The sequence below is a fragment of the Myotis davidii genome, unplaced genomic scaffold, assembly GCF_000327345.1.
Source record: "Myotis davidii unplaced genomic scaffold, ASM32734v1 scaffold6, whole genome shotgun sequence".
NCBI lineage: Eukaryota > Metazoa > Chordata > Mammalia > Chiroptera > Vespertilionidae > Myotis > Myotis davidii.
Window position 1 is genome coordinate 19,014,205 of NW_006383011.1, and position 24,352 is coordinate 19,038,556.

Sequence of the window (24,352 nt, forward strand, 5' to 3'; positions counted from 1 at the left end):
TTTACTTAGATTCTTCTAGCATGACTGCTTTTCATTTTTGCATAGTTCTTGTACATTACATATTTATTCTACAGCCTGCAGAAACACTATACATAAATAAATTTTTTTTCCAAGTAGGGAGGCACTCATATTAATCTCACATTATAAAGATAATGAATGGGACTTCCCTTCTTTCCCACAGGGGTAGAGGGGCAGCAAACAAGGGTGGTTAATGTATTACAGAAACTTCCAGTCTCTACCCAATAAACCTGTGCTTCGTCCTGGGGAGGAAGAGCTACTTTGATGGGTTAGAGTCCAAAGCTTTCCTTGGACTTCATTTTTAACAAAAATAAATGAGGTTACTCATAGAAAACAGGGCTATCTTCCCCCTTTTCACACTTAACCTTGCTCTGGCTTTTCCTTGGTTGATAACTAGGTGTGTAAAGCAGGCCTGTAACCTTCCAGCTAGCTGTCAGGTAGGTAGCTGAATGAACTCTCCCCATAGAGAAGAATTTGTTAAGGATAGTAGCCAACTTCCAACTTGTCCATCAATCCATGTTGTAGTCTCAAATTCCAGTATTATCAGAGACCCTAAATTTTATTTTATTTTTTAAAAATATATTTTATTGATTTTTTACAGAGAGGAAGGGAGAGAGATAGAGAGTTAGAAACATCGATGAGAGAGAAACATCGATCAGCTGCCTCCCGCACATCTCCTACTGGGGATGTGCCCGCAACCCAGGTACATGCCCTTGACCGGAATCAAACCTGGGACCTTTCAGTCCTCAGGCCGACGCTCTATCCACTGAGCCAAACCGGTTTCGGCAGAGAACCTAAATTTTAGAAAGAGATGGGGGCATCTGTCTTTTATGGTGTCTATTATTTATCTATTAGAACCTGGAAAGAAAGAGGGATGTAAATGACTGGCACCCCAACCTCGATGTTTAGTATAAACTTGTGTCAGAAGGTGATGATATTCATAACAACGCTGCACTAAATTAAGCACATATTAAGTGTTGGATAATCTTTTATATGTCCTTTTTAAAATATATATATTTTATTGATTTTTTTACAGAGAGGAAGGGAGAGGGATAGTCAGAAACATCGATGAGAGAGAAACATCCATCAGCTGCCTCCTGCACACTCCCCAATGGGGATGTGCCCGCAACCAAGGTACATGCCCCTGACCGGAATCGAACCCAGGACCCCTGAGTCCGCAGGCCGACGGTCTATCCACTGAGCCAAACCGGGCAGGGCTATATGTCCTTTTAATACTGATCTTGCAAGGCAAATATTTTATCCAAATTCATTAATGAGAAAACTAAGGCTCAGAGAGGTTAAATAATTTGCCCAAGCTTCCAAAGCTAGTAAATGTTATAAGGAAGATTCAATCTCAAATTTCTATAATTCCAAAATCCTCAATTATAATTTTCAATTTAATGAAAATAAAATATTTCATCTAAGTGATGATATAAGCATGATCAACATTTAAACAATCATCAAATGCATTTGTCTACCATAAAAACGGAATAACTGATCCCATAACATTTGGTTAATGAAATACTAGGTTCAACGGAGAATTCAGTTATTGAAAAAAAAAATTAACTTTAATAACACTTGGTGCAATAAAGATTGGAGGAAAAAATCTCCAATGACCGAGGCTCATTTCTGTCCAGACTTCCTGTAGTAAATATGCTATGTCACATTAAAGCTCTTTGAAAAATGAATGATCTTAAATCAAACATAATCAACAAAATAATGATTAACCGAAGGCTGGCACAAATTCTACCACAGTAATATAATTCAAATTCAGCCTCTTAAAAGATAATTCCTATTTAATACGTACATCTCTATGTAAGCCAATGTAATATCTATACACTGAAAGAAGCATATGTAGACTTTACTTGCATTTATAGTTCTGCTGTTTTATACTTTTATAATTATCATAATTTACCCACAAAACCTAACAACAAATGAACTTTATAGTGTCATAGCTCCATTTCCTACTCTATACATAATTTGGGAAAATTACTTCCTAATGTTTATTAGAAATCATGTATTTCTGCTTATTTTAATAAGGCATAAAAACAGAGCATAACACATTAGGCATTATATTACTATGAATACTATACCCTTTAAAAATGTAATAATGTATTGTCTTCTACACAAAATTAAATTAGTAAATTATCATGTAAAATATATGCTCTAATGTTTCATCTGACAGCACAATGAAGTCATCTTATATCCCCTTACTTCAGAGAAACAATATAAATCAACCAAATGGCTAAAGCAGGTTAGTAATATATTCTATGGCCACAAAACAAGGCCAAGTTAACTGGATCCTGAAGAAATGAACCTGTATTTCTGACCACAGAAGCATAGTTTTGATAACCAATGAGCTGCTAACCATGTAATTACTTGCAGATCTAATTATTTTATAATGTAATATTCTAAATGTAATTGAGAAGCAAAGTCTTTAACAAACAAGTCTATTTGTTATTGTTTACAAGTTAAAAAAATAAACTTTAACCCTTATCACATACCACATTCAGAAATTAATTTGAAATAGGCCTACAAGTAAAAGCACTAGTCATAGGGAACAAACAATAAATTAGACTTCATCAAAAATTTAAAATTCCTAGTTATCCAAGGACATCATTCAGAAAATAACTAGGCAAGCCAAAGCATGGAGAAAAATAGCATGTATACTTGACAAAGGATATGTATTCACAGTACATAAGTTAAACAAATCAACAATAAAAACAAAACAAAAATGCAGTGAAAAATCATTAAAAATATAAATATATGTTGTCTAATCTTATTTTTTTAATTTGATTTTCATCACCAACTATTTAGAATATTCCAGGTTTAAATACATCATTAACATTAGATATCTTGTTGTATGTATTTATAGACTACAAAAAATAATGTATTATAAATATAATTTAAAATGAGCAAAACATGAATTGCCCTAAAAGTGGCAGAAGGGAAAAGCCTACAACCATCTCACAATTAACACATGTAAAAACAAGAGCGCATACAACGACTCTTAACAAATTAGTAACAGGTGAAAAAGCTAAACCAAAACATAATAATATCCCTTTAAGAGCATTCAGAGATTTTAAAAAGCCAAAACTTAAAAGATTTAAATCTTTAGTTATTACAGCATTAGATTGGGTTTGGCCTTAAGAAATAAAATTGCAACAGCAACTTTTTCCCTTAGAAATTTTCCAACTGTCAGTCTAAACACACAACAGACATAATTCTAAATATTTTTCCTCTTTTTATCCTTCAGTAGAAAAAATTGTGTGTACATTATGTAGTATTTACTAAGAAGCATGTTGTGATGTAGCTAAAGACTAATGTATAGCTAGCTAATAGATCCAACCAGCCAAACATATCAAATTCCTATAGCCTTCGAGCCACACTGTACACTATGTCAGAGCCTGCAAAACAATTTTACTACTGTTGGGCTCCACCTATCACTCCTTTTAGTTAGCAAAACCCTGAGTGCTTTTTACAGATGTACCCAGAATCTCAGCGTCTCTAATAAGGACTGGAAAAAAAACCCTGAAAACGATAAAATGGAATACAAGCACACTCATTTATTATACACTAGTAGCCCGGCACACAAATCTGTGTGCAAGTAGCTTGCTGCAGCTTGCGGCAGTTGGCCACCCCGCCCATCACTGCTGGTAGCCCTTCGCCCCTCGCAGCTCGCTGCCCCGCCCCCCTGTAGCTCTCCCCACACATAGCTCGCTGCCCTGCTCTCCTGTAGCTCTCTGCTGCTTGTAGATCAGTCGTGATGTTACGGCATCCCAGCTAATTTGCATATCCCTCTATTATGATATTAGACTAAGGGCCCGGTGCATGGATTCGTGCACAGGAAGGGGAGTGGTCCCTTGCCTGAGCCCCTCACAACCTGGGACCCCTCGGGGGAGGTAGCAGTGCGCTAAGTGGCAAGCAGCCGGGTAGGAGACTGGGCCAGTGCTGCACCACTTGTGCTCATCCCAATCTGCTGTGCCTGCCATTGCTGCTCAGCAGCGCTGCTGCGGCGTCGGGAGAAGCTTCCACTTGCCAGCCGTGGTCCCAGCTTCTGGTGAAGCAGCGTTCCCCCTGTGGGAGTGCACTGACCTCCAGGGGGCAGCTCCTGAGTTAAACGTCTGCCCCCTCGTGGTCAGTGTGCGTCATAGCGACTGGCCATTCCGGTTGTTCGGTCATAACGGTAACTTGGGCTTTTTATATATAGATTACCTATGGCTCTTTTCATGCTACAACGAAGTTAAGTAGTTACCTTTACAGTAAGTTTGTTTATTGTAAGACTGCAAACACACACAATAAAACACTGAAAAGGAGTATTTAGGAGGGTAGGATCATAAATAATTTCATCTTATCTCTATCTTCCAACTCTTGAGATGTGATTTTACTTTCCATAAAAATAAAACTTTGCCTGGCTGGCATGGCTCAATGGTTGAGTGTCCACCTAGGAACTAGGAGGTTTGATTCCCGGTCAGGATACATGCCTGGGTTGTGGGCTCAATCCCCACCAGGGGCCTGCAAGAGGCAGCTGATCAATGATTCTCTCTCATTATTGATGTTTCCCTCTCTCTCTCCTTTCCTCTCTGAAATCAATGAAAATATATTTTAAAAAAACAACTTTAAAATTAAAAAAAAAGAAAACTTTTTAAAAGGCTATAATAGCTTCTATCCTATTTCTTTTCCTCCACAGCTCTTCTAATTCATCTAAGTCTTCCCCATATCAAGTAAATAACAGCATCAAGTTGATCAGGCTAACAAACTAGGAGTTATCCATGACACACTCTTTTTCTTCATCCTTACCTGCATCTAACAGCACATCCATAAGGCTCTTCAAAATATATTACAAATGCTACCACTTCTTTCACCATGACTACCAAATCCCATCATTCTTTACAAGTAATCCTGTAAGAACCTCCTGACCATGATCTCAGGTTGTTGGGATTTTGGGGGGAAGGAACTTAAGGGAGTAAAAGTTTGGCATTAAAATACAGATAACCCACACTCAAATAGTCTAAAATTTAAGTTTTAGTATTCTTGTTCTCATTTTGAAAAGAATATCCTCAATTCTTAAAACAGGTTTTTAAAAGGGAATCTTTCAGCTTTCATTTACTAAATCCTGCTGCCTCTTTCCTACATTTCTAAATTTAAAATGTAAAACACACCAATAATAATAATAATGCCAATTTTTACCTTTTTTTGTTACTCCTCATCTGAGGATATTTTTTTCATTGAATTTAGAGTGTGGAAGGGATGTGGAGAGACAGAGAGAGAGAAACCTCAATGGGGAAACAACACATCGATTGATTGCCTCCCGCACCTACAAAATCAAGCCTGTGAAGCTGCCACCCTTCAGTCCTCAGGCTGACACACTCTAACAACTGAGCCAAAACCAGCTAGGGTGCCAATTTTGACTTCTTAATGTGTCTTGTGTTGTTGGTGACCAAGGAAAATGGATTCACAGTTCTCCTATAGCTCTGTGATTTAATTAAATAAAATTTAGTGATTAATTTTTTTATAAAACACTCATTCTCCAATATTCCATTTTAGAGAATAGTAGCAAATGAAAATAGTGTGGTGTAGTAGAAAAGCGCACCAGATTTTTAAAGGCATGGCACTTGGAGTTTAGCTCTTGCTTCATCACACAAATTATATAATCTCTAATTTAGCCCTTATAGCTTCTCGTAAATCTTATAGCTTCTTCATTTATAAAATTTTCTATTAATGCCTACTCTAACTCCTAAAATTGTTAGTAAATCAAGAAAGTTCATGTCCTTTAAAGTAATTTTTAAAGCAAACTTTAAAATATAAATATAAAATGTTAATAATTATTGATATTATTAATTTTATATTTATATTTTAAAGTTTAGTCTACAAACTTTTAAAGGTAAATTTCCTCTAAATTATTTTTCAAATACAAAAAATTTAATTGAACTCTTTACTAGACAGCTATAGTAATTAAGACAGTGTGCTGTTTATTTAATGATAAACTGCAATCTATGAAACAAAATGCAGAGTCCAGAAACAGATCAACACATGTGGTTTATTGATTTTCGGCCAAGAGGCCAGGGCAATTCAATAGAGAAAGGCTAACCTTTTTAACAAATGGTACTGGAAAAATAGGTATCAACATGCAAATAAAAGAACCTTGATTCTTACCTCATATCCTACACAAACATTAACTCTAAAGGGACCATCAGCCTTAAAAAGGGGGGGGGGGGACTAAAACTATAAACTTCTAGAAGAAAATAATAAGAGAGAAACTGTGACATAAGAAATACATATTTCATTTCTACCCCTGGTTCCTGGCATAAAACTCCTAAAACCCTTAGAATTTTCTGAGTAACAGGGATGAGAGAAGCTCCTTTCAATCATACCTGAGTTTATGTTAATCAGGTGACCTTCAGAGGATGGGAGCTGGGTGCCTGGTTGCCAGAGGAACCACCCACATTAAAGGATTAGAACTTTCAGCCCCACTCCTCAGAGGAACTGGAGATCAACTCAGTCATCATTGCCAATGATTTAATCAATCATGCCTATGTAACAGGAGCCTCCACATGAACCCCAAATGATGGGGTTCAGAAAGCTACCAGGTAAACGAGCACATCAAGGTTCTGCGAGAATGACAAACCCAGAGACCTGGAACCCTACATTCCTTCCCATATACCTTTTCCGTGCATCTTTTCCATTGGGTATTTCTATGTTGTACTCATAATAAACCCGTATTATAGTAAGTAAAGTGTTCTGCCTGAATTCTGTGAGCTATTTAAGCAAATTATCAAACCCAAGGAGGGGGCTATGTGAATCCCCCATTTATAACTGGTCACTCAGAAGTACATGAGGCCTGGGCTTGAAATTGGCATCTGAAGTAGGGGGTAGTCTTGTGGGACTGAACCCTTAACCTCTAAGATCTGCATCAATTCCAGATATTATCAGAATTGTCTGATGTAGAAAACCCACACATTTGGTGTCAAAAGTATTGTGAGCAGAAAAAGTAATTTCTTTTAGAATCTTTATGAACTTGAGTTATGCAAAAATTTCTTAAACAGGACACAAAATCATACTATAATGGAAAAAATGATAAATTAAACTTCATAAAAATGAATTGATAAGTTGGATGTCATCAAAATAAAATACACTCTTCCAAAGACACTGTGGATCCCTGGTTAGTGTGCTCAGTGGTTACAGCATCAGCCCAAGCAACAAAGGGTCTCAGGTTCAATTCCCAGTCAAGGGCACATACCTGAGTTTTGGGTTCCCTCCCCTTCCCTAGCAGGGGTGCGTGCGGGAGACAACTGGTCAATGTGTCTCTCTCACATTGATGCTTCTCTCCCTCCCTTCCACTCTCTCTGAAAAGCAATGGGGAAAATATCCTCTGGTGAGGATTAACAATAAAAAAAGGACACTGGAAGAAAATGTTTACAAAACGTGTAACTGATAAAGGACTTGCATTGAGAGTATATAAGAATTCTCAAAACTTATTAAGACAAACAACCCAATTTAAAAAAAAGTCAGCACCAAATAGGCAAGTCCATAGTCAGAAAGTAGTTAGTGATTGATTGTAGGGAGACATGTATGTGAATGCTTATAGAGCTTTGATTCAGAATAACCAAATACCCATGATCTGGTAGATAAATAAACTAATAAAATGTTACTCAGCAACAAAGAGGAACTACAGAAATGCATAGCATGAATGAATCTCAAAAGCATTATGCTATGTGAATATCACAAAAGACTACAGACTATAAGATTTCAGCTATATGAAATTCTAGAAAAGACAAAATGTAGTAATAAAAAGCAGATCAGTGGTTTCAGGGGTTAAGAGAGAGGATTGACTGCAAAAAGGTACAAGGGAACTTTTTTGGATAATGGAATAATGGTATCTTAATTGTGACAGTGGATACACAATTACATAAAATTTCCAATATTTCATTCTACTCTTAAATTTGGTATATTTTATAATAGGAAAAACATAGCTCAATAAAGCTGATTTTAAAAATTCGAAACCTCAAAACTATTCTGTAGTTCTATTCTTTTTCACAAAAATCAAGATATGATAATGAGATGTTCTGTGATGACTGTGAGAATTTGCTATCAAGAATGCAGTTCATTTAACAAAAATGCCTGACATATTCCCAAAGGAATAGAGTAAACTAAGTTTTAAAGAAGACCAATAATACAAAATAGCAGATTGGCTCATCCAGGGATACACAAAACATCGGTGATGAGAGGTAAGAACAGATAAGCAGACACTAAGCAGGCGGAGAAAACAATTTTCAAAGCAATGCTCTAAAGATACTTGCTCATACAACTCTTAGGAATGTGTCTTTATCTTATCTGTTGGTTTTTAAATTCCCTATTTTCCCTAGGTTATATGGCAATTCTGTCAATATCATATATATGTATCACATAATATAATAAATCTATAATAAAAAAGGGTAATATGCTAATTAGACCAGACGTCTTCCGGACATCATTTCAGACATCCTTCCTGACGAAGCCGGGGGCCGGAGGTAAGCCAGTCCAGGTCCCGGGTGCCTGGCGGCTGGAGGAAGGAAGCCGGTGCCGGCAGACGGGGAAGGAAGGCCTACTCTTACACGAATTTTCATGCATTGGGCCTCTCATAATGATGTAAGAAGAAACAAGATAGCAAGAAATTAGGCAAGAAAAAGGATACTGAGAGGACCCACTAAGATTCCAAAATTAAGGGAAGTAGTGCGTGGTAAGGCTGGAAAAGTTAAGCTGGTGCCAGGTGGTGAGGAAGCTTGGATACCAAGCTAAGAGTTTATCTCGCAGAGATTGGAAATGATAAAAAAAAAAATTGTAAACTGGGGACCAACAATAAAAATGTATTGAAAGAATAATCCAGTGGCTACATGCAGATTAAATGAGATTGGCAAAGAATAAATGCTAAAACATTAATTTCTAAATACTAAAACAAGTGCCTAAAGTAGGTCAAAACACTGAAAACTATATCAATGGTTTTCAAACTACTGAAACAATTTCTTTGTTGTTGCTGTGACATAGGCATACTCCCATGGGTCTTATCCATAAAACATCTAACATCATCTTATAGGTGCTACTACTAAACCACTGCTCACAGCACAGCAAACAGTCTGAACTGCTCTAAGTATCAAAGTAGGTGTTAAGGTCCGGAAAGAAAGAGGGCCAGAAGGTGAAAGAGGTGACCTCATCCTGAACACACTCACACAATCCACTGTTTGCCTCTACCATAACCACCACCCACAAACAGCTGTTTGGAAATCTCTACAGCATCCTGGGAATTCTCATTAATAACTGAATAGGGGTCCTGAATCCAGGTTGACAAAGTGTGACCTATGTAATAGTAATTAACCTGCAAAAAAGTAAGATTTTATAAAAATACAAATTCTTCCACACATAAAAAAATTAAAACCATAAAGAAAATACATGTCTAAACATATAAAAGTACTAATAAACAATAAAATCTTAAATATAAATGAAACAAAAACAAACTAAGAATCAAGAATGAACACATAAGAAAATACAGATTCTAAAACCTTATCATAAGATCAAATACAGTGACTAAGATGCATGATAACCAAGTAGCCTAGCACAACTGTCAATGTTTCACCTACCTGTTTTTGCATCCCCAAGATTACTTTTCTCTAAGCTTATCTCAACACAACCAATCCCCACACAGGTTATATTGCCATCTATACTATGAAAAAATGATAGCAAATTTACAATTGACAATGCATATATCAATGTTTATACAGGAGTCACTGATGCCTTAAATTAGGATTACACCAGGAGGGCACATATGACAACAGCCTCTCCATAGGCAGAAAAACATGCAACCAAAGTGAGCTCTACATGTACTTTATTTTCTCAGGTATGGGAGTAGGAAAAAAAAAAGAAAAGTAAACCTTATTCCTTTAAACTGTTTCCAAGAGCTGAGAGGTCCATTATGACCTGACCTCTATTTATCTACTTATACCCTAAACGAAAACATGCACTTGAAAAAAAAAAAAAAAGGCTAAATGGTGAAAGTTTAAGGTAACCCTCCATGTTTCCAAAGCTTCCTATACTTCACCATCACAATTCTTATTACTCTATATTTTAAAAGCCTGCATTATAAGCTCCATAAGAGCTTTGTTTATAGCTGGAAGACTGCTGAGCATATACCAAGCATTCAATAAATATTTCCTGAATAAGTATTGCTTGAATCCCCCAAAGAATTATAAGCTTCATGAGAGCAGGGATTTCAAGTGGCTCATTTGCCAATTTATCACTGCACTTAGTATAGAGATTATGATCAAAGAAGCTAATCAAAACCCATTTACTTACGGGAAGTGTTTATGACCAAAAAATAAAAATTAAAAAAAAATAAGTGTCGTATATAAGACTCAAACCCATTACCTTAGCCCCATTAAAGTATGCACTAATGAACCAAGAAGTTTTAGTGTGCATATAATCATTAAATCTCATTCACAAACAAAATTTCAAGAAATATAAAACATTGCCCTGACCTGATCTCGGTTAGAGCGTTGTCCAGATATACCAAGCTTGCGGGTTCGATCCCCAATCAGGGCACAGAAAAGAATCAGCCCTTGAACTCATAAATAAGTGGAACAACAAATCGATGTTTCTTTCTCTCCCTTCCTCTCTGTCTTTAAAAAATTAGCAAAATAAAAATCTTAAAAAAATTTTTTAAATAGAAAAAATAGTCAAATATTGATTATTTCCTAATCAGCTCTCTTTATTCTCAACTTTGTTTCCCAACACCTTATCTCAAATAATGCACAAGAGCAGATCCTAATAAAATCAAGAAATTGTGCCCAAAACATCCATACTAACCCTAACTGGAGAGAATTAAAGATGAATGCCAACCCCTGGCCGGTGTGCTCAATGGTTAGAGCACCAGCCCAGGCACTGAAGGGTCTTGGGTTCGACTCCCGATCAGGGCATGTACCTTAGTTACAGGTTTGAGCTCCGATGTTTTTCTCTCTCCTCCTCCCTCCCTCCTTCCCTCCCTCCCTCTCTCTCTAAAAATCAATGGAAAAAATATCCTCAGGTGAGGAATTAAAAAAAAAAAAAAAAAAGATGAATGCCAAAAGGTACTCAAAGCAGTTAAAGAAAATCAAAGGTGGCCAAACCAGTTTGGCTCAGTGGATAGAGCGTCGGCCTGCGGACTGAAGGGTCCCAGGTTCGATTCCGGTCAAGGGCATGTACCTTGGTTGCGGGCATATCCCCAGTAGGAGATGTGCAGGAGGCAGCTGATCGATGTTTCTCTCTCATTGATGTTTCTAACTCTCTATCTCTCTCCCTTCCTCTCTGTGAAAAATCAATAAAATATATTTAAAAAAAAAGGAAAAGAAAATCAAAGGTGATGCCCCAACTAAAGTCAAAACAGGATATCCTTCAAAGTTTAAAAAATGAATAATAATAATTTTTTTAAAAAACCTCCTACTCACTCATCAACAGAAGTCAGTTGTGACACTTTTCTGGAACAAATGGTTCAACGAAAAATGCAAACAAATTTTGTCATTTGCTCTGATGTGTCAGTTAAAGATCAGCATAAGACAGTCACTTAGAGAGCAATAAGCAAGAATTGAAAAAAAGATTTAAGGAAAAGTATCAGATATCAACACTAGTTGTTTTAAAACAGGAAGTCATCAATTTTGGAAAGTCAGAGAAAGTATATTCTTACAGGGAATAAAAAGTGCATTCTTATTATGGAATACTCCAAATATAATACAGCGGAATTTGACTAAAATATCCTAACCCTTCAGTTTTCTAAGGATTTATGTTAACAAAAGGAACAAAAGAAAGATCACCTTAACAAAAGAAAACACAGGGAGCATAAGTGGGCTATAACATGTATGTATCATCAAGTTTGTAAGCTAAAAGCTCATGGACTTTATTAAGGGCCTCATTCAGAAATCTATTATTTTACTCTGAGGAACATCTGGTATCCTGTTATTCACAGTATCATCAACATTAGCAATATTTATTAGTTATGATCCTGTCCCTGAAGGTGTGACACCACACAATTTAAATTTTACTTATAGGCCTTGAACTCTGGGTTCTTCTTTTTAAAAAAAAAATATTTTATTGATTTTTTTACAGAGAGGAAGGGAGAGAGAGAGTTAGAAACATCGATGAGAGAGAAACATCGATCAGCTGCCTCCTGCACACATCCTACTGGGGATGTACCTACAACCAAGGTGCATGCCCTTGACCAGAATTGAACCTGGGACTTTTCAGTCCACAGGCCAACGCTCTATCCACTGAGCCAAATCGGTCAGGGCTGGGTTCTTCCTTTTTGAGCTTCAAAACAATCCTTATGCAAGTCAAACCAGCTTTGTTATCTGGTTTCCCAACCTACAGCAGACTTAAAATTGGAAATAAAAAAGAGAGACTAGAAATAACCAATCCAGTAACAATGAGCACCCCTAGAGTCAAGAATACCATCTCCTGCCAAAAGGAACCACAATTTCTTAGGAAAAAAGCTGATTGCAGAATTAGACCAGAAAGAATAGAAGAAAAGTTTGAACATCTCGTCATATCAGAAAGCAAGGAAGCCAGCAAAAACCACTAGGATCAGGACTCAGGAGTCAATTTGAAGATGCTCCCACAGGGCAAAGATGGACAAATCTGAGCATTGAAAAAAATAAAAAAGTAACAGTAGCAGACAGAAATACATCAAATATATAAAAATCCATTACATTCAATTTATAGGATATATAGAAGACAAAGAAGCATTTAAATACCACCAAAGAATACAATCAGCACTTGTGTTAAACTCTACAGGACAAAAGATCTAGTTTAACAAATTGCAAAGGAAGAAATAAAATGGAAATGGAAACAAATAGATTAAAAGTCTTAAGAGACAGCAAATGTTGTTTAAATCTTCATGTAAACCACTATAAAAGTGACACTTAAGAGAAAAATCAGAGGTATTTGTATATTTGATATTAAGAAATTACTGTTGCCCGGCCAGCATGGCGCAATGGCCGAGCGTCAACCTATGGACCAGGAGATCACAATTCGATTTCCGGCCAGGGCACATGTCAGGTCTGTGGGTTTGATCCCCAGTATGGGGCGTGTGGGAGGCAGCTGATCAATGATTCTCTCTCATTAATGCTTCTCTCTCCTTCTCCCTACCTCTCTGAAATCAATAAAATTTAAAAAAAGGAAGAAATTACTGTCGAATTTAAGGTCTGATAATGAAGGAAGAGTCCTATCTTTCAAGAGTTATAAGTTCAAATATTATAAATGAGACTGTTAAAGAATAATAAATAAAAAGAAAGATTAAAGCACACTGATACTAGGTGACAAACAACAGCAAGAAGACAATTATAACTGATTTTCAGCTCCTCTGTTGGACTTGGACTTAGGTAAAAAAATAATCTTTGCAAATTCAGTTCTGGTGATTTCTGGATGGTTTGAATGTCCATTGCTTGGGAAGAAATTCCATCATACCCCACTCATGTTTATAATAAGCTGGGGATTTTGTTTTTGTAAATGCTTGCCCCTACTTTGCAACAGTTTCCTTGTTAGTAATTGTGAAGAATCAAGGTGGGGAGCAGTACTAAAAATTAAGTAATGGTATAAATGTATACCAGAAACCTGGTAGCAAGTTTCTCAACCTGTGGGTCGCGACCACTGGAAAATACATATAGCATATCAGATATTTACATTACGATTCATAACAGTAGCAAAATTACAGTTATGAAGTAGCAACGAAAATAATTTTATGGTTAGGGGGTCACCACAACATGAGGAGCTGTATTAAAGGGTCGCGGCATTAGGAAGGTTGAGAACCACTAGTGTGGAGCAAACAGCCATACACAAGTAGCTCTTAAAGGCACCACTAGTGATATTACAGCATAGAACCATGTCTAATGCTCATAATAATCACCATCCGCCATCAAGAATAAGTTAAATTATGTCCTACATACCCAGCTTAAGAACCACATGTCCAAATAATGATGCATTAAAGTTTATATATTTGCTGAGAAGGAAAGATGATCACAATGTTTTAAGTGGAAAAAAGCATGGTTGATTTTGTGGCTTAAATATATTTTCTTTTAACCAAGTTCCTCACACATGCACCACCTAACAGTACCTTGCTCTCTAAGATAGTTGCTGATTGTTTAAATATAGACACAGGGTAGTAAGAAATATCCTGAATGACTTTTCATTGACAGCAAATACCTTCAAACTAATTTACATTAATGATCTAGTCGTGTATGTGTTTAACTGTAAGATAAATATTATGCAGTTACAAAATTACAAAAGAACCATAAAAATGTTCACAAGCTTAAAATGACTTAATTCAAAACCTGAACCCTACTTAAAATTATATAAAGTAAATAGGCATGTGATTACAGACTGAATTGTGCACCTGAATCATCACACTGTGTCAAATAGCAAGAAAGTCCTAAAAAAATGATGGGAACGTGTCAAAACAATGCAGAAACCAGCATAAATGGGCCCAATTTGAGCTTCAAAATAAACAGATTATGATCAATTGGAAAAAAAAATAGAATACCTGAGTCCATACAGATATAAATAAACCAATAAATTGATGGTCTAATGAGAAACAGAATAATTACAAAATTTCAAAGCACTGCCTACAAAATACTTACTAATTACAAAAATATTTTTAAAGTAATTATACAATGGAGAAGCCTGGCAAACACTACCTTAATTCAATGATCCAAATGGACATCACTCGTTAATGGGACAAGTAAAAACTGCGTGCCATCTGACAGGATACAATGAAATAAAACACAGCTTCACTTCTGTGGCATTGGTGACAAAGATACATAATTTGCATCTAATCAGGAGGAAACATCAAATTTAGGGCCATTTTGCAGAACAACTTGGCCTATAATCTTGCAAAGTGTCAAGGTCACAAAACTCAAGGAAAGACTAAGAAACTGTTCCAGACTGAAGCAGACTAAGGCGACAGGACAACTAAATGCAATATTTGATTCTAAACTGGATCCTTTTGCTATAAAAGACATTATTAAGACAATTAGCAGAACTTGCATAGGCTGAGGATTATAGTAATGTATCAACATTAATTTCCTGTTTTGCTTGGTTATAGTATGGTTATCTAGGAGAATTTCCTTGTTTATAGGATGCACACACTAAAAGGTTAGCAGGTGACAGGGCGTCAGTTCTGCAATTTAATTCTGAAATTGTTAAAAGCATGAACAAGACAGACACCCCTAGCTCTTGGGCTAGGTAGAGGCTGCAAACACATGCCTAAAGAGGCCAGATAATAAGATAAATACGTGAAACAAACTGTGTGTAAGACAGGAGCTGCTTACCTGTCACACCACTTAGTGAGTATACACATCATCTATGGAACGCAAGCCCAGAGTGGCAAGATCATTCCATTTTTCAAGAGAAACCAAAGATCCAGATTTTTATGTGAAATTTCCCAATCTTTCAAACACTCAAAATGGCCAAACAAAACATGTCTGTCGGCTAAATTTGAACCACAGCTGCCTCTGGCCCCGAGGCATGTTTCCCAAACTGAGGCCTAGGGATAAAAGGAAACCACATGATATACATGGAACATATTCTTGGGAGCCACAGTTTATCCCAAGAGTTTGCCTGGAATTTTTTGGGACAGGAGATATTTCTATTTCCATGTTTTTAAAATACTACATTATGGAGTAATATGTAAAGTTTGATTTTTAAAAAATTTTCAGTTGAAAGTAATTTCAAGCTTACAGAAAAAGTGTTAAGAACAAGAATATCCATAGTTTTTACACCTATTGTTAACATTTTACTCACTTGCTTTATTTGTACTTGAGTATCCTCCCATCCTCTGTCATCACTTCCTCCCTCTCCATGTCCCTCTATATATAGCTATGTATACATACATGCATTTATATGTACATATATACTACTAAAACACATATACATATTACACAATTTTGGGGGGGAAACAATTTGAGAGTAAATTACATATACCATGGCCCTTTCCCCCTGAAAACTCCAGTGTGTAGTGCCTAAGAATAAAATGGATAGTTATCAACTTCAATAAATTTAATATTGATGCAATACTTTTATTTACCCAATCTACCATCCACTTTCTCATTTTGCCAAGTGATCCAATTATGCAATCATCCTTTATAGCATTATCCCCTCTAATACAAGATCCAGTCTAGAATCAGGTATTGCAGTTGCCATGTCTCTTTAATCTCCTTTAATCTGGAACACTTCCATAGTCTTCCTTTGTCTCTATAACATTAATACTTTTTAAAAAGAATTCAGCGTTTCCTCATGATCAGATTCAGGTTATGCATTACTTACTAGAGAACTGCATAAGTGATGTGTTCTCAGGGCATCACATGCAAAGGCACACAATGTCCACTAGTGCTATTTATTTTGATCATGCACTCAAGGTGTTATTTCACGACTGCATAGTGTTATTGTATTTTGCCCCTTGCAACTAATAAGCAATATATAGATATTTAAGACCATGCAAAAATCCTGCTCATCAAAATATCCCCTAGACTTAGCATCTATCAATGATTCCTATCTGAATCAATTCTTATTGTAGCGGTTGTGAAATTATCATATAAACTTTTAAGTTAAATAAACTCCAAGTTTTGGCTACACCCCCAGATCCCTTAGGTGTAAGTGCTCAGTCTCCTCCACTTTAGAAGCACCATAGTGCAATGGTATGTGTGCAAGACTGAAATAATCAGGCACAGCCTCCTGAGGAGAGAAACAAAAAAGTGTACTTGAGCCATGCCTTACAGACCAGATACATTTTCAACAGCTAATGAGGGGAGAATGAGTCAAGAAATAGATAACTTCATCAGAAAAGCTAAAAACACAATATGGTAAATTATTTTGAAAAAAAAAAAACACATTTTTTTAAATCCTTTACAAAGTAAGTAACATATCCTAACCTATCAGTTTTATAAAACCACATTTCTGCATACTGAGTTTGCCTCAATTAAACTGATTCTAGCCCAGGTTGTGGCTCAATGGTTAAGCGTCAACCCATAAACCAAGAGGTCATTTCCAATCCGATCCCCTACCCCCTTGGTCAAGGCACATGCCCAGGATTGCAGGCTCCATCCACAGCAGGGGGTATACAGAAGTATCTCTCATTGATGTTTTCATTTCTCTATCCCTCTCTCTCTAAAATTAATAACAACATATTTTAAACTGACTTTAGAACTATGTATATTTTTTGCTGCTATTACCCGTATTCGAGCTGTTATATTCAGATTCTAAAAAGTTCAAAAACAAAGAACACAATTCAATATAACTACTTCTGATTGTTCATCCTCTCCTCAAAGATGGGGATTAGCCACGAGAAGTGTACCTTTCATCTGACTGTGACCCATAGTAAGAAAACTTTACAATGTAATTCTAAGGCAAAAATATAAAATTGAAAGTTTCTTTAATCAACATTATGTGAAGCATCAATTTTTTTATGTTTCTTTCTTCCCCTCATTCTTTTCTAAAATTTTTTTTATTTATTTATTTTTTTTATTTTTTTATTTATTTATTTTGGTTATTTCTCCTTCAGGATATTTTTCCATTGATTTTTAGAGAGAATCGAGCCTGCAAACCAAGTATGTGTCCTAGACCGGAATCCAACCCAGGACCGTTCAGTCTGCGGGCCAATGCACTATCCACTGAGCCAAACTCTTTATTCTTTTTAGTGTTGGCCTTAACCCCAAATAAATCAATTTCTAAATCCATAATAATAGTTCATACACAAGACCTGCACTTGAAAAACAATACCCTAGAACCTAGCGTAGAGCTCTTTATCAGACAGCCAACAAATTTCTTCCCCAAATTTTACTCATCATGAAATCTCTACTGCTCTGCTGTGAAATTTCAGACACAAGAGAGAGTTAGCCTTCAACAGATTTGTAATTTTTCTGGAGAAATGAGACTTATAATAATTGTAAGACTTGTAATAATTACTTATACCTTATAAGAAGAGATATTCCATGATAAGTGCTCTAAGAATGCTCCTATGCTAAAAGTCCAAGGGGTAAATAGTTTAGGCTGGGAATGAAAGCAACAAATAAGGAAGGGTGTTTAGAAAGCAATATTTGAATTAGTCCTTGAAGGGTACTGGGAATGTCACAGGGATGAAAAAGTACCAACCAAATTTGGGAAACAAGAAATAGGTCATTGGCCCAGAAATATTAAGACAGCAGAACAAGATAATGGAGGGCCTTGAGAACAAGGTTAATGTTTGAAATTAGTCATTAAGGCAATGAAACAATCTAAAAGAGTGAAAGGCACAATCAAAGCACTGCTTTAGAAAGATTAATAGGAGGCTCCCCCCCACCCCATAAATGGAACAGGTGGCGGTTCTTGAGGCTATCAATAATCCAAACATGAAATAATATTTGAATTGTGGTGGTGAAAAAGGCAAGGGATGAGAAAATGTGACAAGAATTGACAAATCTTAGCAGAGATTTTAATGTGGTAGGCAAAAAAGGTAAGGCATCAAACATGATTCTGACCTTTCAGGGCTGGGTAATACAGACAGTGGAAAATAAGGGAAAATGCTGATTTAGAGGAAGAGTAGTTCAGATTCAGGCATGTTAGATATAATGCACCAGTGGGTTACAAAGTCAGTAAAATGGGGTAGGGAAAAGATATTGGACTCCATCAGAAAAATCTCAGTTCAAGTAAAATAATGGTTAGGATCCAATGGGGGGGGGGGGGGCCTGGAGGAAGGGTGCAAACTTATAGCTATAACATGATTTTAACTATGTAAAAAACTAGGCATAAAAAAGACTAAAAACAAGAATATCAACATGTTAACATTAGATGCATACAGATGAGTTAGAAACAACAATATGTGAAGCATCAATTTCTTCTTTTGTACTGTTTTCATTATTTAAAGTAATACAAATACAAACCTAACAAGTCTCCCCATCTCTCCCCCCACCAAAAAATTGAAGAAAAAAATCTGGATCTAAATATATATATATTTTTTAATCTCAAACTCTTTGAACCTCAGTTTCCTTATCTACATAAGGGAGAATTTCTTTTCTCCCCAGGTTACTGTGCAGATTAAATGAAATAAAGCTTTTTGTTAATTATACAGCAATAAGCAAAGTTAAGGCATTAAAACAGTCTGAGACAACTAAACTATAGGACAAAGTATCATACATAAATTCAGAAATATACTATAGACAACTAAACTATAGGACAAAATATCATACATAGATTCAGAAATATACTATAGATATTTCACACTGAAGCAACAGTTGATGAAGATTACTTCCTTACTTTTTTAATGCCTTAAAATCCATCTCAGGACATAAGACACTGGGGGGTAGGGTCGGCCAGGGGATTGTTAAGGGCGGGGGAGGACACATATGTAATACCCTTTGTAATACTTTTAGCAATAAAAAAAATCCATCTAATTTAAAATCATAATGTTCTTCTCAAATTTCTTATGAACATTGAAGTTTTACATGTTACAGAAATGGACTCATATATATAAAATTAACATAGTACTTTCCCCACAAGTTATTCAAACTTAAATATAGACAGAAAAAGACCTAGTAATATTACTCCCTAATATTACTCCATTGTTTTAAAAAGCCAGGGTCTACAGAGATAAATTTAGCAATCTCCAAATGTTCTTTCAGAAGTTACAAGCTTGATACAGTGCATAGCATTCTAAATGGTGCTTTTCCCTCCTCTACTCCCATTTCAAGTACTTTACTTATGCTTAAACATATCTATTTAAAACTGGATAGTAAGCGCCTAAAAGGCTGATTTGTCCTTCCCCTAAGAACAAGCAAACACAGTACTGGTCATAAAATAGGTGTTAATCCACATACATGTACTCTAGCTAACTCATATTACAGATGCTGCAGGGACCATGTAAGAGTTATTATTCATGTCATGTAATATATCTTCAGCCTTTTAAGAGACAACCAATAAGAAATTAAAAGTTAAGCCCTAACTGGTTTGGCTCGGCGGATAAGAGCGTCAGCCTGCGGACTGAAGGGTCCCAGGTACGATTCCAGTCAAAGGCATGTACCTTGGTTGCAGGCACATCCCCAGTAGGAGGTGTCCAGGAGGCAGCTGATCAATGTTTCACTCTCATCGATGTTTCTAACTCTCTCTCTCTCTCTCTCTCTCTCTTCCTCTCTGTAAAATCAATAAAATATATTTTTTTAAAAAAAGAAATTAGCCCTAGCCGGTTTGGCTCTACTGAGCGTCGGCCTGCGGACTGAGGGGTCCCAGGTTCAATTCCGGTCAAGGGCATGTACCTTGGTTGTGGGCACATCCCCAGTAGGAGGTGTGCAGGAGGCAGCTGATCCATGTTTCTCTCTCATCAATGTTTCTAACTCTCTATCTCTCGTCCTTCCTCACTGTAAAAAATCAATAAAATATATTTTTTTAAAAAAAGAAATGAAAAGTTTAAAGGAAATTCCCCCAAATAATGTTATAACATGAGAAACATTGTATGTGACTAAATATATAAAGAATACTTTAGACTAGATTTGTAGAAATCATAGGCTGTATTGTTCCTTTAAGAAAGCAAGAGTATATGAGATAAGAATCATAGTCCTAATACTGTAATGTTAAAAATATTTTCTTAAAATATTTCATAAATTGAAGCATACTGCTACTATTTGTTCATATATCCTGCACCCAGAATGTTGTTTCTTATACTAACCCTACAATCTCATTCATGACAATCTTTCTTCAGAAAATAAATTTTTGAGTTTTATTTGGGGGTTTAAAAAAAATCTTCGGAGCAGAAACAGTTAAAACTGACATAGTTAACTGTATGTTGTCTTTTACTTTAGTAGTAGTAAATTCCAAGATAAAACTCTGAAAATTAAAACCTTTATTTTTAAAAGACAATAAAAAGACTAAGCATGAAATGCACCTATCCCCTGCCTTATGAAAATCAATAAAAAAGCCATGTCAATAGCTTCCCACTTTTGCACATATCCCTACGATTTAAAATATATACTGTATATACATTTTGAACGTGTATGTATACATATATAGTGATTTGGAGGCTGGACATCAAGATAGATTGTTCAGGGAACTCCCCCACCACACACACACACACACACACACACACACAGTTTTTAAAAAATCGTTTCCAAAGTGCTGCCATTTTTAATTATAATTCGTAAACGAAAGGCTACTAGCCTAAGGGAAATTCCAAAGTACAAGCACCTGCCAGCCAAGTTGCCTGAAACTTATCAGCTGCAGAGATTTAAAGCATCCTTAAATGCTTTACGTAAAACAAAAGTGATACAACTGGCATATTATTTCAATGTAGTGCACATAACATGGCCAGTCACTTAACATTCCTCTTTATTATTTCAAAAACCACTACACACACTTTTAATTGCCATTCGACATCTTATTAAATGCACATAATAGAATGTTTTCTTTATCTCAACACTCAACAAGGGTACAGTTTAAATTTTAAAAGGTTTCCACTTACAAAGTGATTTACCATAAGATTCCCTTAAATAATCAGTTTCTCTAGAATCATTCTGTTTATAAAGCACTCAACTTTTCTGCTTATAAAAATACAGTTTTTTCACTATAAACTACCTTTTTAAGAACCCCATCTAGTGTATAAAAAGAGATTCACACATACACTTCCTTGAGAATAAACAAACGCTTTCAATACTTGTGACCCCAGAAGAACTTCACATGTTTTGAATTCTTGTTTGGTTAAATAAAAGTTTTTAAACATCTACTAGAATACAAGTGCTTGCCTTTACATTCATAGCTCTCCTGATGATAAAATAAAGATCAATGTAACTCTCAGCTCTAGACTAATGAACTGCAGAGAACAGAAACAGGCAATCTGGCAAGAGCGAGCAAAGCTCTGCTTAAAGGCTACCAGTAAAATATACCAGCACTATCCCTCCCACACCCCAACCCTTTAAGGTTTCAATTAAGATGGGGCCTAGTTTTTCTCTGACAAGGGGCACAGAAAGATAAAGCACAGTGCTCCTGCTGAGAAGTATCTTCATCAAGATCAGCTCCAGAAATACTGCCAGGAACCATTTCTTTCCCTCTCTGCTGACACAGGTTCCTCTCTTTAGAGACCAGCATCACCCCTGTTGCTGATCAACACCATATCTAAAGAAAGGAAAAGTTTCATCAATGTACCACTGAAAGGATGGCATCAAATGAATAAGAAAAAAAAATCCAATACTCAGGTCAACCCTAATGCTTTTTATGAAACGTGGGAGCCCCAACTAAAATTCACCTTCATCTAAGTGGCCTCATGAATTGGCAAGAGGGATGAAGTTATTTAACAAGGCATATCCACTATTTCAAAATAAAACTTAGTCCCCCAACTGATGAGAAAGAATCCCTCAAAACACAGAAGAGGAAGCTTTGGCAAGTCCTTACCAACAGGAGAGAAGCAGAACAGCTAATTCTACTAGGAGTAGTGATTCCACCATTCCTACAGGCTGAGGAGCCAGCATCCCTCAAGGCACTCAATGTTTGCCCCAGTGTACGATCACCCACTTGCCACCATATAAGACAAGTCTTTAGGTACAATATAATTGGCAAATAAATTCAGGCAGGAGCGGGGGGGAAAAGCAGTGAATAGTTGATGCCTTTTAAAAAGGAGCCTAAGTGAGGGCATTGGGGGGGTGGGGGAGTAGGGGATCATGTGGGGGATAAGGACACATACTTAATATCTTAATCAATAAAAAATATATTCAAAAAAATAAAATAAAAGGAGCCTAAGAATGAAACCACCTCACTATGCAAGGAATCAAAGACTAGAAAATGGACAACAGGTGCCTTTGGGGGGGAAAAGAGTAACACTCAGCTGCCTATTTTAGGATTTCACTCTCCGAGCACTCTAACGTTGTTTTCTTCCCAAAGAAAGGGCCCCAGTTACAGTGTTTTGCCATTTAATACTTATAATAGGCCCATTGCTCTTGGGCTGACTTTTTCACTTGAGATTTAAGAACCCATCTAATCCCAACATGGCCCGATCGTGCACTGATCCAGGAACATGAACCAACTAGGGACTGGTAATCAAGAAATGCAAAAAGAAGGTGTTTGCATACAAGCTACCTCTAAATAGAATACTCCGAATACAAATCCAGCAGCAGGTATCACATAACTGCAGGATCAGCCAGAGCAGAAACGGTTTCTCTCACCATCACCACAATCGAGCTCAATCTTTTACAGTAACCGGATTCCGGTGGCCTCGAAGAACAGGAATTCCAGACACAGGTTAGAGGGGCCCCGAGTACCAGCCTCAAGTTCTGGTTTCCGGAGCCAGTTACAAAATTTGCTACCTTTATTTGGGTGAAAGGGGACACAAAGGATACTCGAGCCTACTTCATAACCTCTTCCCTTTCTCCATTCCACAAAGACAGCAGACTCCAAAAATGGAGAATCCTTTCTTCCCCTGACAAAGGCCCCCTTTCCTATGCATTCACCGGGCAGGATTACGTCTCCCCAAGATGCTGGCAAAGCCAGAAAAAATAAAAATAAAAATCCTGCTTTCGTTCCTCTTAAAGCGGGTCCCCAAAGACCGAAGCCACCTCTTCCTTCTCTGTATTAAACAAGTGATGCCTCGGTGTTTCTGGTTCTCTCCACCGCTGCAAAATGTTCAGAGAAGTGAGGGGAAGTTGTCAGCTACTGAAAGATGCAAGAAGTCTTCAAAAGTCAAAGCGAAGACGGGGGTTTGGGGGTGCCTCCTTCCTGAGAAGACACGGGGGGGTCCCTACACTAAAAAGGGGGGTTCTGCGTGGGTAAGGGGTGTCCCGACTCCGAGAGTTCAGTGTGTGGAAAAAAGGGAGGAATGTTATACCTCGAAAAAGGGTCTGGGTAGGGGGAGCCCTGAGTGTATGGGGACGGGCGTACCAGCTCTCGGGGCCTCTCGGAGAGGAGGGGTTCCCGCTTCGGGGAGAGGAGGGCCAGGCACCGAGGGGCGCTGGAAGGAAAGCGGGGTCTCACCGAGGAGGGCCGGGCAGGGGGGAGGGGTTCCGAGGCCACCGCAGCCAGCGGAGGGGCGGCAGCCTCGAGGGGAACATGTGCAGTGGAACCACCGCCATCCCGAGGGGCAGGGTGGAGAGCAGGGCCTGGGCTGTCTGGAGAGGCAACCAAGTTTCCAGCCTGGGCAGCCCAGGGAGGATTTCCCAGCCGTACTCACCGAGGCTGCCGGCGAAACCGTCCATCTTGCGGGGGAAAGCGCCGGGCTCCGGGCTCAGCGGGGCGGGCACTTCATTCAGCGGACGGAGAGAGTGGCCGACGCGGAGCCTGACCCGCTCGCTCTTTCAGTCGCCCGGCTCGGCTCCCGGCCCCCGCCCTCGTCGTC

General features: G+C 37.4%; 1 protein-coding gene across 4 annotated transcripts in view; it reads right to left on the minus strand.

Annotated features, from left to right (window-relative positions):
- EML4 (echinoderm microtubule associated protein like 4) overlaps positions 1-24,352 on the minus strand; it is a 153,925-nt gene extending 129,573 nt beyond the window's left edge. For 3 of the 4 annotated variants that reach the window (XM_006778655.1, XM_006778653.1, XM_006778652.1), the window contains exon 1: positions 24,188-24,352. In XM_006778655.1, the coding sequence (XP_006778718.1) occupies positions 24,188-24,212 (25 nt within the window). In that variant the 5' untranslated portion in view covers positions 24,213-24,352. The remainder of the gene's footprint in view (positions 1-24,187) is intronic. The other variant, XM_006778654.1, reaches the window with a different exon arrangement.